Source organism: Lampetra planeri, chromosome 31 (genome assembly GCF_965212315.1).
Source record: "Lampetra planeri chromosome 31, kcLamPlan1.2.h2, whole genome shotgun sequence".
NCBI classification, from domain to species: domain Eukaryota; kingdom Metazoa; phylum Chordata; class Hyperoartia; order Petromyzontiformes; family Petromyzontidae; genus Lampetra; species Lampetra planeri.
In genome coordinates this window covers 8,844,651-8,859,821 of record NC_136137.1, presented here as the reverse complement: position 1 = coordinate 8,859,821, position 15,171 = coordinate 8,844,651, and the positions used below count along the sequence as shown (strand labels likewise).

The 15,171-nt window shown below is 47.4% G+C and overlaps 1 protein-coding gene across 1 annotated transcript in view; it reads left to right on the top strand.

The window, feature by feature from the left end:
- Nucleotides 1-15,171, top strand: part of DNAH7 (dynein axonemal heavy chain 7) — a 72,809-nt gene that overhangs the window by 13,849 nt on the left and 43,789 nt on the right. The window contains exons 10-24 of the mRNA XM_078609217.1: nucleotides 11-194; nucleotides 465-638; nucleotides 1,884-2,156; nucleotides 2,983-3,110; nucleotides 3,842-3,920; nucleotides 4,100-4,324; nucleotides 5,194-5,340; nucleotides 5,758-6,443; nucleotides 7,289-7,475; nucleotides 8,071-8,264; nucleotides 9,808-10,006; nucleotides 10,563-10,703; nucleotides 11,824-12,036; nucleotides 13,685-13,794; nucleotides 14,928-15,096. Coding sequence (XP_078465343.1) covers nucleotides 11-194; nucleotides 465-638; nucleotides 1,884-2,156; nucleotides 2,983-3,110; nucleotides 3,842-3,920; nucleotides 4,100-4,324; nucleotides 5,194-5,340; nucleotides 5,758-6,443; nucleotides 7,289-7,475; nucleotides 8,071-8,264; nucleotides 9,808-10,006; nucleotides 10,563-10,703; nucleotides 11,824-12,036; nucleotides 13,685-13,794; nucleotides 14,928-15,096 — 3,109 coding nt within the window. The remainder of the gene's footprint in view (nucleotides 1-10; nucleotides 195-464; nucleotides 639-1,883; nucleotides 2,157-2,982; nucleotides 3,111-3,841; nucleotides 3,921-4,099; nucleotides 4,325-5,193; nucleotides 5,341-5,757; nucleotides 6,444-7,288; nucleotides 7,476-8,070; nucleotides 8,265-9,807; nucleotides 10,007-10,562; nucleotides 10,704-11,823; nucleotides 12,037-13,684; nucleotides 13,795-14,927; nucleotides 15,097-15,171) is intronic.

Below are 15,171 nucleotides of genomic sequence, written 5' to 3'. Positions count from 1 at the left end.
ATTTTGACAGGTGGCTTTCAGAAATACAGACCATCTACTACCAGAGCAACAAGAAGAAACTTGTTCCTAAATTGACAAACGTCACCAGACTGGCATCGTATTTTAACTGTGCTGCCGCGCTGATGACATCTCTATTACAGAAGCTAGCTCTCAATTCTATCTATGACTATACTGATCTCATCTGCTCTACCCAGGTAAGCATGTGCTCAAGAATCATACTTTTACTCCCACGTTTCATACTCGCACCTCAATTATCCTTCACGTGTGTTTGTGCTGTTCCTTGTACTCAATTAAACACTTGCGTGAACAGTAACTTATAACTCGTGCTCTTTAGGATGTAATACAAAGCTGGGATTACATACTGGTTTCATGGACGCATCCCATCACTCTTTCTGGTGCAGGAAGTCATATCTGCATGCATTTTACATTCACAAGCTCTCGTGTGATGCTCTTACCTCCCGCAGACAGGCACCGTCAAGCACCCAGGGTTTGTACTTAGGCTGATATTGTTCAAGGATACCATCAAGTTTGAACCAGACTTCAAGGACTTCCAAGTCGTTCTGCTGAATGTGTTCGATGTCATGATGAAGACCCTCACTACAGTTCCCAGGGTGGAAACGAAACTCTACTCAGATTGGGTGAGAACCCAGTCGCAACACTGTTATTATTTGTATCGCGTCCAAATGCAATCGCATCTTCAACGACGCTTTCACCCAAAAGAATAGCAAGAGACAACACAGGTTAAAAGTGGTGACCAAAGTACAAAAATCCAAACCTGAAATCAAACTCTTCAAAATGAATGCACCTCTTGCGGAGTGCTGTGCTCACAATCTGCCGCGCCTCGGGAGTCCATGTGGACGCACTTGTAATCCCCGAGAACTCTTTCTGGCGACCGCAATCCAGTGTAATACAAGTTTCGAGCACACACACACACGCACGTAGATGTCTTCCTTTTATTGACTCACATATTGATGGTCGCAATCTTTATCAATTAACAGCAACTCACTGAACTACTGTATCCACATCCACTAGAACTCAAGCATAACCCTGCATGACTGCTCGACTCGAGCCATTAATGCTTTTATGTTTGCATTGCCTTTGTGCTGTTTGTCTTTTGGCGTTCTACCACTGTTGAGACAAGGCCATAGAGGAGGCTGTTTCTCGCATAGGCCAATTAGTTTCAAATGCAATCCATACATTATGATCGAAGCATGTTTGTTTGTTTGTATGTTTTAACACGAGCACGCATCGTTCATGCAGACTTGCTGCCTTGTGATAGGTGTCTATTTGGTGTTTGAACATCTTAACACCTCCTGTATTCTTGCCGGAAAGGGTAAAGCCGTTTCTTGTTTTCACCCTGTCAGCAGCTCGTGTGAACGTCCGTTCTACCAAGGCTCTCTCTCAGCCAACGAGCGCTCCCTCGCATGCTCCGTAGTTTCCCACGCTTCCCGGAGCGCCCCTTTCACGCTCTCTCTCACAGCCAGGGTCTGCCCTCCACCACTTTCTTGTGCTTCTCCTTGACTACCCTGGATTCTTCAGATCCTGGATGCCCACTATCTGAGCCCTCTCAATGCACGCTCATGTCGGCCATGCCCTTCACTGCTTCTCACGACAGTGACACATTTTTGGAGTTGGCTAAACATTACAATATAGGACCACACATGAAGGAACAGAAACTGCTAATTGCACATTCTTACTTATCATCAGAAGCAGACGTGTATTCCCGAGTAAAGCCCGTTGAGATAAGAAGCTCTTTATAATAGGTGACATGGCCGGAATACAACAGAAATTACAATTATATATTAATTGCGCTATGGGTTTCAGTTCGCTCCACGTACCGATGTGCTGAACGTGCCCGCACGTCTCTCCCACACGCACACTAGCCCATGGACAAGGCTCATACTCACCTGCAGCCCGTGGTGCTGCGGGAAGTCCTGGAAGAGCTGCAGAGTCACGTACGCGCCGAGATTGTACAGCAGAGCCTGCTGCCCAGGGAGCACCTGCGCCACTACGAGCCATTTGAGGGCCTGGTCGGCGGGCAGGCGGAGCGCGACGTGGAGCGATTCTTGAGCGAGGAGCACACTTTCTCCGAGCACGAGCAGCTCGTTTCTCACTACCGCGAGCTCTCCCACTCCATCCTCTACTCCTCGCAGCTGGTGAGTGTCCCAACCACAACCGTTTCGAGCATCAGTGGGAAACCTGCGGTCCGTGGAGCCCCTCGTGATGGCCCACAAAGACAGTTCATTGAGCCGATGCGTGGGGTCATGATGAGTGCACAAGCACGATGACAAGCTTGCGGCCCACTGAGGTGAAGAAGGACCGCTCATGTGGCCCACTGACTCGTCTGGGTTGCCTATCTATGGCTTAGAGTCCAATGCAGATGTTTGTAGAGATGCAGGCAGGGGAGTATTGGACACACTTAGTTTTAAAAGGATACCTGTGTTTTATATAACTGTGCTTAAAGTGATGTCAAAGTCAAATTGATTTCCTACTTAAATGACCGAATACATAACTACCTGCATTTTGTACTCACACTCTGTGGACATGGCCACAGTTTAATATTTCCAGCTTTGCTGACTGTACCGACAGCTTACTGGTGCGCTGTGTTAGTGAACATGCATTGGCGTATGAGCACTCTGAACGTGTACCCACTCTCATTGGCCGAACAGGGTTTTGGCCTGGCCAGCAATTGAATGGAAGACCAGCAGAGCATACGACGTATTATATGCACGGGGCTGCGATGTGTCCAGGAAATGCAGCACAGCAATGGTGCAATCTACAAATATATTCAAATGGGTTGAGCATGTCTGTGGATTGAATCTTTCTGTGCAGAGCTTTGAACGTTCATCCCCTTCAAATGTGTGGAGATGTCTTCTCTGGGTATCTCTGGTTTCCTCCCACATGGCAAACACGAATGAACGGCAGTGGCCATTCAAGGACATTGTGTAAAACACTTGCTCTGTACCCCGATTGCCGTGACAGGTGGTGCGCCTGGGAATGTTTGAGCTGCACTGTGACGAGCTCGTCGCCGCTTTAGCCAAGCGAGCGGAAAACCTTGGCAGTCGTTTGCTGGGACGAATGAGTCAGGAGCATCAGAAATTCATCCAGAGGCAGGCACCACAACCATACATAGTGCAATTGATAAAGCTTAAGGAAGTTAATCACTCATGTGTCTGCATAAACACCACGCGTGCATTTATTGCTGAACGTTTAAATTGAATTGTTATGTACGCTGGCCCTGGGCCTCCCCCATTCACCAACCTGAACTGACTAGTATGGTGAAGTATGGTCAAACAAGCCCTCTGACCAACATGGCATGGGGAGGTTTTCATCTCGCAGTAGATTTACAAGGAGCTGTATATTATAATTTTTGTAACAAAATGCAAAGCAATGACCCCCATGCCATCTAATCTCTGTAACGCTGATCAAATACTTGAGAAACAATGATACAGATATTATTGTATTTCTAATTTGAATAGGAAATAAAATATATCTCTTTCACATATTTGTCACTCCACATACAAAATGTTTTATACATCCCATCAGCCACACGGCCTTCTGTGTGCATAATTTCAGCAGCGTTGACTCAATACAAGCAAACTGTGAACCGGTTTTGACATTCAGTTTCTCATCAGCACATGGGATGTGTAAATTCAACAGATGGTAAGTGGCCTTCTGGCTGCTGGGATGGTAAAACACACACTTGTGTTGTATGTGGAGGGACAGGTACATGGAGGTGGCAAATTGTCCATTGATTCATATTGTGACGAATATTCTCCACAAAAGCAGTAATGCTCATTGTGTCTCATCCACATGTGGGTTTTTCACTCGTTGTTTACAGATTGTGTGAGGAATTTGAATCGATTGCTGAAAAGGCCTTGTCCACCCCCATAAACACAAAGGCACTCATGGAGCTTAAAGTGAGTGGGTTTCTCTGCCATGTAATATCCGGCTATGACAAGATTCTAAGTTTAAACATGTGGTATTACTTTCAAGTGATGCATAATAAAGGAATTTAAAAAACATTTTAATAAAACTGTTAAATGGTCACGGTTACGCTTTCCTTTAAGGGGACGTGCGCTTTGTTTGCGGTGACCAGGAGTACATCCAGAAAGTGGAGGTCCAGGAGATGTCCCAGCTGCAGGTGAAACTGAATGAGGCCAAGGATCATCTGCTGTTCCTCTTGGACCACGCCAGCCTCTCCCCATCAGAAATGCGGCACAACAACACCGCATTTCAGTGGTGCGGCCGCATGCCGGGCATATTTACAGAGCACCGGCGCATATTGACCGAAAAGACTGAACAGTACCAGGAAAGTCTGAAGGTGAGTGCAATGAGCTACCGTACATATATGTGGCTGTTCTAAACCACAATTCTGCTGTCATATCTGTGGTGGTGCACGCAGTCCCTACCTCGGTGTACTTAGAATTGAACGTAAAGCAGTCGGGGTGAATGACGGTGGACCACTCATTGATTTGCTCCTGTCACTCAGTTACCGGCGGTCGGTCACCTGATCACTCTTCTATTGCTACTAATACCATGGTTACTGTTCTCGTGAACTTCACACATTGATTCATCTGACCACATTGAGGAATGGGTCTACATGACTATCGTGTCGCATCCACACTGTTCAGCCGCCACACTGCGGGTCACAACATCACAAGAAGAAAAAGAAGAAAGAAGGAGACATACTCACCAACTCACTCACCCACTCACTCACCCAATAACTCAAGTGCTCACTCCCCACACTGCAGGTCACAACATCACGAGAAGAAGAAAGACGTACACACCCACTCACCCACTCGCTCACTCACCACACTGCGGGTCACAATACTTATCTTTTTGCTTCTGTCCTTGCACTGCTACACGTTGGAATTATTCCCAAGGTTTGTTTTTTAAGCTCACATAACCCTGCTCGATTCAAGAGACATGTTAACTCTTACAACTTTGACAGTTATGTTTTTTGCTGGCCACTTGATGTTTTGGGCCTGTGGACCTGTGTTCAAAAACTGCGGAGACGGAGTGGTGAGATCGGCTACATCCACAAGCTCTATGGATTATTCTGTTGTGAGACCATGAGAGGTGGCAATGGCTTGGAGAGGCTTGCATTCAGCAGTGGATTGATCATTGCTGATGTTAATGATGACATCGTGATGTGCCATGTTCATAATTCTGACCTTGCTCCTCACATAGTTTCGACGTAGAAGATTTGAGGAAGATTTGGAAGCATACGCCAAACAGGCTGAAGAATTTAGTACTCTGGGTGACCTCGGGGATGTCAATAAATATTTGAAGAAGGCGCAGGTGCTGCACACAAAACTGGAGGCTGCTACAGAAATGGTAATGATGGAAATGTAAACTGACCTTTGTAAACATTAACCTGGCCAGATAGCTCAGCGGTAGAATGAACGGTCTCTCCTTTGGAAGGAGGCAAAGTTCAAATGCTGGCTGAGAGATGACTCAGTCCATCATTACTCCAGGGTAAATAAAATGAATACCATTCAGTCAGGAAGTCACCAGTGGTTGCCCTATGGATAGACCTGCCCTCACTACAGAAATGAGGAATTTTCACCGCTGCCTCGGGGTTGCGAATAGCATCTGAGCACCATCTCAGTGCTCACTTGAGCAGGACATTTCTTTGACTTGACTTTGCCTGTGTAAATCTTAAACAGTAAGCAAAGTTACCCTGTGTATTTTAAATATACACAAACACACTGTGGGCTGTGGTGTAATGACACTCCTATTAATTTCTGCTAGATTGAAAATTTCAATGCAGAGGAGGAGGCGTTTGCATGGCCAACATCTCAGTACCCGCAAAAGAAGAAAATCCAAGATGTGCTGATGCCGTACCTGAGGCTGTATGAGATGGCCGTGGAGTTCACGTCCAAGCACAAGGCCTGGATGGAGGGCCCGCTGACCGATGTTAACCCCGACGTGGTGGAGCAGGACGTGGGCAACTACTGGCGTGGCCTCTACAAACTGGAGAAGAGTCTGCAGGCTTCGCCTCAGGCTCTGCTCATTCAACAGCAGCTCAAGGTCAACGTCGAAGCGTTCCGCGAACACCTGCCCATGGCGCAGGTTCTGTGTAATCCGGGCCTACGTGGCCGCCACTGGGATGCACTGTCGGAGATCGTGGGCTTTCCGCTGCTCACGCAGGAGCGGGTTTGCCTGGAGAAATTCCTGGAGATGAACCTGGAGTCATTCCTCTCCAAGTTCAATGACATCAGCGACACGGCTAGCAAGGAGTACTCGCTGGAGAAGGCGCTGGAGAAGATGGTGCGAGAGTGGGACGAGATGCAGTTCACACTCATCGTCTACCGCGACTCTGGAACGAGCATCCTCTCCGCTGTGGACGACATCCAGATGCTCTTAGATGACCACATCGTCAAGACGCAAACCATGAGGGGTTCTCCATTCATCAAACCATTTGAAAGTGACATGAAGTAAGTCCTCCACTTTCAGCAGCCGGAAGAACAATGACACCCTGCGTTATTGATTCCTTGTTGCTTGATTCTGGCGCTGATGTTTCCATAATGATATGCTAATTAGAAACAAAGACATTTTACGTATGGCATGAACATAAATAGATAAATCAATGAATAGGTGGCAACACACCTCATCATCCATAATACAGTTTTTTTGGTTTGATTGCGTAAATATATAAATGTGTCGTTAAACCCACCACCACGCGACACAGCCAATTAGCAAGGTTTGTCACGTAAACAGAACATGGCAATTCGTCACTAGTACAGCACACCGGTGTGTTGGAAAGCCAAGCCACAACATTTACAATCTGAGTACGACGTTTCACCAGTAATAACAACTAGCTTCATCCGGCATCTGATGAAGCTAGTTGTAATTACTGGCGAAACATCGTACATGTTCTGTTTACGTGCCAAACCTTACTAATTGGCTGTGTCGGGTGGTGGCGGGTTTAACGACACATTTATATATTTACGCAATCTAAGCCAAAAAAACCTGTGTTATTGATGATATTGGTCGTGACAGCCTACGTGTTAAACTGACACCTCATCATAGCTGTCCTGTATTAAAACTAAAAGATTTTTTAATACATCTTAATGGTCAGACGGCTTTTTGGGAGCATGTATCCTCAGCAGTTGTAGGTCAACATTAGGAAATCTGGACTGGTTTCGACATCCAAATGCCTCACCAGCAGCGTCAGGTTGCCGAGGTCATGTACTCCCAGCAAGCTGTATCGCCGCTGGATTGAGTAAGAAGGGACCTGTGTTGTAGCCTGGTGGCTGAGGCTGATAGGAGGTGTGTGCAGGGAGTGGGAGAGGAAGCTGCTGCTACTGCAGGAGATCCTGGATGAGTGGCTGAAGGTACAGGCCACTTGGCTGTACCTGGAGCCCATCTTCAGCTCGCCCGACATCATGGCCCAGATGCCTGAGGAGGGCCGCAGGTTCACCACCGTGGACAAAACCTGGAGGGACCTCATCAAGCAGACGTTGACGGTTTGTGAAACGCACGTTCTGGATTCATGCCGGGATAGGAGGAAAAGGATGTGAAAGAAAGTATTGCTGATTTTTTTTTGCAGTACTCAATATAAAATATTTTGTTGAGTAATGTTTTAATTCGATTAGTAGTTTGCACTTAGAATCGGTACCTTTCCCAGGAATCTCAGCTGCAGAGCGAGCGGCTCCCAATCGGAAAGTCTTGTGAGTTCAATCCTGCTCAGGCGTTGACTCAGCCCATCATCCCTCCGAGGTTTATTAAATGCCTATCGCTTTGTGGGGAAGTTAACAGTTTGTTGTCCTTTGGAAAGACCAGCCCCCGCCATAGGAATCTGAAATATCCACAACCAGCTCAAGGCTATAAACAGATGATCACTGTCTCAATGCTCATGTGATTAGGAAATCCCTTACTTTGCTTTGAAAGATAATGCGAGAATATATGAAACATCCAGTATTTATATTACAACACATCCCATCCATAGGGCCAATGCATGTCCAGGAATTTGTCTAGGCATGCATTGGCGTTGTGCTGCATGGCACCCTGCGTTGAGACGGTCCCTGTGTGAAGGTGTCACCTGGAGCTGTCTACCCTCAGGACACGCACGTGCTGGCAGTGGTGTCCATTGACAAGATGCTGGAGCGGCTCAAGAAGTCCACCGAGCTTCTTGAGCTCATTCTCAAGGGACTCAACGACTACCTGGAGAAAAAGCGCCTCTTTTTCCCCAGGTTCTTCTTTCTCTCGAATGACGAGCTTCTGGAAATTCTTTCTGAGACTAAAGATCCAACCCGGTGAGATGGTTTCACTTTTATTTATTTCGAGAAACGTATGCATTATGTCACATTGGATGGTTTTTAAACCTCCAATCAGACCAGTGCAGTGCTGTATCCTGCAATGATCTGTTCTCGGTCCCTCACTATGCAATGCCTACATGGCACCTTTGGGCACTCCGCTACAATATTTGGGGCTTTCTAAGTATCACTGTCATGCCGATGAGATGTGCATTTACATCCAGTTAGGCCCAGATTCTGCAATGGCACCTTCTGCACTGTCCACGTCATTAATGTTACTAAAATCTTGGTTACAGCTAAATGTTGTTTTACTACATCCCCACAAAACTGAGGCCATATTCACTGCCTCCCCTCTGCAGTTATATGAAATCGGTTTGCCACGTTTATTGATAGATGGTCATGATGTCTGCCCAACATGGGAGGTCAGAAATCCTGGTGTTCAGTTCGGACGGTCTCTGTCCTTTGTGGAACTTGTATGTAGGGTGGCTAGAACTTCGTTTTCTTCCAGCTTAGTCACCTATTGACTTAAGAGAGTCCTGCTCTACGTTTTGGGTTCTCCCGATTACTGCAACGCATTACATCAATACTGCTCTCTTGTGTCTGCACTGGCTACGAGTCAAGTTTCGAGTGGACAATAGAATCCTGCTGCTAACCTACTAGGCTCTTAATGGATCAGCTCCACAGTATCTGTAGGAACTGTTCCACGTTGACTTTCCAACGATGTCCCTGACATCTTGGGATCAGCTTTTAAGGACTCGGAGATTGAGCCAGCGCAGCTCCCAGACTGTGGAAGTAACGCTTTGCCTTTGGAAGTCATGAAATCAGAGTCACTGGAGTTGTTATTTAAATCTGTCTTGAAAACTCACCTCTTTGAATTTGCCTTTACGGTTTAGTTCTGGCTGTTTGCCCTGGTTCTATTTTATTTCCTGCTTTCCATACACGGTGGTGCATATGGATCTATGGAATAAATGCACCTCACATATTTAAACTATGATTGTTGTTTTCAGTTGCTGTCTCAAGTAGTCAGTGCAAAACACACGAATTGACGCGGCATTGATTGTTATCTTCATCGCTGTACTTTATTTCAGTTGTTTTGCTTTTTTCATTTCGTGGCCAAGGTCACTCTTTGCCAATGAGACTCTCTCCTGGTCTCTTGAGTTCTCACCTGGTAGTTAAACAAAATGATCTTGAATGTTTCTATAATTCCACACAAGCAGGTTTTCATGCATAAAAAAATATATCCCTCAGCAGGCTGGAGATAACGCATAGCATGAAGAGAAGTGTAATATCTCCTGCTCATGTGAAATGCGGGTGATAAGTGTAAATGTGTGAATATCCATGTGTTGACAGTGTGTGCGGACTTGTGTTGTGGATCGTGTATGTTTGGCTGAAATGTCCCGAGTGGATCTTAAACATCTGTAATATACATCTTGACATGAAACAAATACAATAGTGTGTGCTAGGTGTGCACTTGAAATACACATGGCAGAATCCGTCTCTGTGAGGAAGACACTTATTCGCAACCTCGTCCCGTGTGATGCAGAGTCCAGCCACATCTGAAGAAGTGCTTTGAAGGCATCTCCCGAGTGGTGTTCACCGAGGCCCTGGACATTACTCACTTGAAGAGCAGTGAGGGAGAGGTGGTGCAGCTCATTGAAACCATCTCCACCTCCAAAGCACGGGGACAGGTGGAGAAGTGGCTTCTGGAGCTCGAGGCCGTCATGATCCGCTCTGTGCACAACGTGAGAAATGCCCTTATATCAAGTGACCTTTGCTCAAGACTTGTCACGTATTATGCTAAACAGGGGGAATTAATTACTTGGCAACCAACATCAGGTGATTTTTTGCTCAAATGAGCGTTGAGGCGGTGCTCATCTTTTGTCTACAGCCTTGAGCCAGTGGTGGAAATTCCTTATTCCTATGGCAGGGTATTAATTTTAGTGACCCAAAGGGGATGATGCGCTTAGTCAACCCTCAAACAGGATTTGAATTCACAAGCTGCTATCCATGCCGCTGAGCCGACTTCATTCCTCCTGTGTCCCTGTTAGCCAACGCTGTTTTAACAACCGTTTATTTTTGTGAATGAGAGCGGAGGACCTAATTAAAACTTCTCCTAGTAGTCCCTAGCTCTGAAGAAGATCAAATAGCTGGACAGTTGCCTCTACACGAGGTAAACAAAGAAAGGAGTATCTGCTATCGCTAACAAATGGGTTATTGTCCTTGATTCCTTTCCGTATAACCGTCCAACTGTAACCCCGTGAGCGAATGCAGCGATTGAGCTGAGTCGATGTTGTGCAGGTGATTGGCGAAGCGATGAAGGCGTACCCCAGTACCCCACGTGCCGAGTGGGTGCGTGCGTGGCCCGGGCAGACGGTGCTGTGCGTCTCCCAGGCGTTCTGGACTTCCGAGGTGCACGAAGCCATCAGGGGCGGGCGGCAGGTGCGACGGAAACTTGTAGTGTGCGGCGCAATCACTATTATTTCAGTGTAAACTGTGAGTTGCATCTCTATCATCGCCATCCGTCAGCTGTTGTGTTTTTTTTGCACAGTTCCTGAGCACACAGGGCCCAAAGGCCAAAGCCACCAAGCGGCCGGCAAATGACAGCACTATTATAGTTGCGTTAGAGAGCACGATTAAAGTTGTAATAGATTAATACACTTCCTGAATTTGTTATCTATTTCCTACTTGGGACCTTACCAACTTGTGTCGTCAAAGGCGATAATACTCAGGATGGTCTGCAACGGTGAAGCTCATAAATCAACTCCGGAGCACTCACAACAACAATAGCAGCAACGCGCACCCTTCTTTGCTGTCCACACCGCGACTGTCTCGACACTCTTCTGAAAACGTGGGAAACGTTCCTCGACCCCGATTAACATGACGGGCACACGTGGAGTTTTATACAATTTGACCACGGTTATAAAATCTTTGGAAAAGAGACAATGGGAGGGAATTCCAAAGTGGAGCAGTGTGAGGGAAGAAGCAGAGAAGAGCAGAACGCTTTGTGGCCTGGGGTGCGGTGGTTGAACACAGCGCGGTGGGTGAGACAGAACAGTCCATGGTTGGTAGACCGAGTCCTCAATATGTGTGGAGGAATCATGAATTAATTAGTCACTCCGTTCAGACGCCCCCCCGAACCCCCTTCTTTCGCACTTTTTATTCTCTTCCCCATAATTTCTAGAACTTTCCATGACTCTCCACCGATCCCATACATTTCTCCTATAATGGTCTCTCAAACGACCTCTCATTTCCATTTAGTTTTTTTCCTGACAACCAGACCGATTTGAATGTTCTCCACCTTCAAATCAGATTTGTGCCTCCTATGTCAGCTCCCCCTGTGGTATTTCCTCACCAATGACAATTGAGCACGTTGTTGGAACTCACAAGGAGCCGTTAGATTCGGTGTGTGTATGTTAATTTATTTTTGACTAAGGTTTGCCGCTCGGCAACCCTTACATATTTTGAGATTTTGCGTCGTTTTGAAGCCTTCGGTTTTTTGCCACGGTTTCTTTCCTCTCTCTCTCGCGATACGACACCATGCACCGCATGGACGAGGCAGGTGCTGGAGCAGTACCTGGCCCAGTGCAACGGGCAGATCGACGAGGTGGTGGGCCTGGTGCGCGGGCAGCTCTCCCAGCAGAGTCGCGTGACGCTGGGCGCCCTCGTTGTGCTGGACGTCCACGCACGCGACGTACTCGTCGCGCTGCTCAAGGGCGGCATCACTCACGACAGCGACTTCCAGTGGCTGAGCCAGCTGCGCTACTACTGGGAGGTACGGGCCCCACTGCGGCGAGCTCCAGAAACCTGCCCTGTTGTTTAAACCACCGCGCAGGGAGAGGGAATAGAACCGGCGACCTCTGGGTCGCGTGTTAATTGTCCATCACCCGCGGGCAGCTCGCTCGTACAAACATGCCATGTCGTACGGCGTTATGGGGTTAGTGAATACCGTCCCGCATCTGATATATACAATATCTACACCTGTGATTGGGAGCAGCGGGACTGGAAATGTGTCATCTAATGCTGATTATCAGCCATGTGGCCGCGCTTAGCCGGGAATATATAAACTTGTGTCGAGAGAGGTGGAAGGACCAGTTATGGAGTGAGTTATTGACATAACTCTTGGCCACTCAGTGGCGATTGGGGTGGTAGTGTACCTGGATGGGAAGTATACAAGTATAACCCGTAAAAACTAAGTTTTTCACTATAAATCCTTTATATGCGTGGCGGATAGAGTCCTCTCGTCCTCTGGCTTGAGATGGCTGCCACCTATGGGTCAGATGATTGCATTGCACCATTAAGCAATTGGTAATTAAATATAATATTTTTGCCCTAAAAAGTGTAAAATTTTGGAAAAAAAATTTCACGAACATTAATTGTCACGCACAACGAGTCTGTGTGGAAAATGTCAGCTCGATTGGATCACGGGAAGTGGGTTTAAAAACGACCGAAAGATTTGCACGGTCGTAAGCAAGCAAGCGAACTTAATATAAAGGATTTAAAAAGGACCAACTCAGGTCAGTTGAGGGGGAACAATGGACGAGAGAGGTGGCAGCATCTGGACCTTGGCAGCGCAGCGTACCTGCAGCACAGCAGTGCAGAGTACCAGCAGCGTTCCAGAAGGACATCAGGAAGCCAGGAGACGCAGTTACCAGGAGTGAGGCGTTGGCGCTCTGGCAATGACCTGTCCCTAAGAATGGAGCTTGGTGAGGGAGCCTGTTGAGGAGCAGAGGTGAACAGGGTGAAGGCGAGAGTGTGTGAGAGCAGAAGGGTGCGACCCAGAGACTTCCGGGGACCTGCCTTTGCGTGCTGCACAAGAGTCTCTCACAGTGCACTGTGACACACAGTACGCAGTACGTCACAGTACGCAGTACAGAGTACATTGCATTGTTGGTCGTGCGTGTGCTGTATGAAGTGTCATTGGGAGAATGCGAAGTACTGAGCATCAGCGAGCACGTGAGTCGTAAGAGCTCTGACTTGTGGCGAAGGATGAACACATCAATTGGCGTGAGTGAAGGGGTGTGTGTGTGTGTGAGATTCTGTTGGGTTGCGTTAATTCTGGCGATGTCGTACATCTTGTGCCGACACGATGCCCCGACAGGTAAAGTGGGATATCCTTTTGGGTTGAGTGATATTAAAGACAACTCAGACCCCGATCTTGGCTCACCCAAGACTTCTTGACGTGGCATACACTCGCACGCTGCCCCCGCGCCCACATCCCCCTGATTAATCCTCTCCAGTAGAACACTCACGGAGGGCCAGTTCTCGTGGCCTAGTGCGCCAGGACAAATGGGATCCATGGAATTGTGTCGAAATGTTCTCTGTTGCGTAACGCACCGCATTCGCAATGAGCGAATTTGTGATGGGAGGAATGTTGTTCGCGACCTGCAATTGGCGATGGTGTTGTGTCGGCATGTCGGCAGGAGGGACACTTGCAGACGCGCATGATCAATTCTGGCTTGCCATACGGCTACGAGTACCTGGGGAACACGCCTCGCCTGGTCATCACGCCCCTCACTGACCGCTGCTACAGGTGATCGTGAACTTAGAAGCCCCCTTCACTCTCACACAGGGCGTCGTCTGATGTTAGCCAAACATTTATAACATGTAGTATTGTTCAAGAGCAAGATGTCATCCTGGCCAAAGCCGTGGATACCACCACCACACCTCATTGCCCAATGCCTTCTACCCTCTGCTGGATCCTGCAGCTATTGCCCAGTAGATACGCAGTAACCTGCAAGATCTGTCCTGACAGTCTCCCACAATTTGGTCTTAGGTCTTCCCTTCTCCTTGGTCGTCAGAATCATGGAGACCGTTCCAATGCCAAATTCGGCAATTGGCCCTTGCCCAGTCCTTCACACGTGTCTCATCCAGCGCAACCGTTTTCGCCATATGACATCTGCAACACTAACCTACCTTGTTCTCTTACAGACTTCCGCATTACGTCTCTTCTGTCTCGCCGTTAAATTCCCAGCATCCGTTTCAGGCACCTGTGCTCAATTAGCAACAACTTCTTTTCAAGTTGCTTAGTTAAGGTCCGGCTAATAATAGCATACTAACATGACCTGTTAAAAGCACATTAATGACCGTTAATATCTTTTAACATAACACGCTTGCTTTAAGTCGAATACTTAACCAAGGGGGGGAGGGTGGCACAGCAGTTAGCACACTGCACTGTACTATGAACCTGGTTACATGATGTCCAGCTCAGGTCAACATCACATTAGTGATGTGTGATACCAGAACCGGTCCAAGGTGAAGTATGGTCAAACAATCCCCATGACTGACATGGCATGGGAAGACCTTTATCCAGCAGTAGATTAACAATGCAATGCAAATTATTATCTGTTTTATTATTACTCAGTACACTCCTTCCACGGGGCTCATGTTGTGAGGGTTGCCACCTGTCCAAGAATTGGCATCTGCATTTAGACGTCAGGAATTGATTTGTATCAAGATCGGATGGTATTGTGTTCAGCTATATTACTGTCTACTGCACATCTTTGAGGGACTTAGGCTGACTTAGAAATGTGCTCAGGTTGTGTCTGCAGTGGAAAAGGTGTTTTTCCCTGTGATGATGATGATGGTGATAGTGATGATGGTATTTGACCAGGTTCTGATTTGGGCCTCACGTTGTTGTTGTTGTTGATGATGATGACGATGTAGAACTCTGTTTGGAGCTCTCAACCTCCACCTCGGAGGTGCCCCAGAGGGCCCAGCTGGGACGGGAAAAACGGAGACAACCAAGGACCTCGCCAAGGCTGTGGCCAAGCAGTGCGTAGTCTTCAACTGCTCCGACGGACTTGATTACATCGCCCTGGGAAAGTTCTTCAAGGTCTGTGGGGGCTGCCGCAAGGGGCTCTTTTATCAGAATGAGAATATTCATAACAGAGGAATCCGATGAGCTATA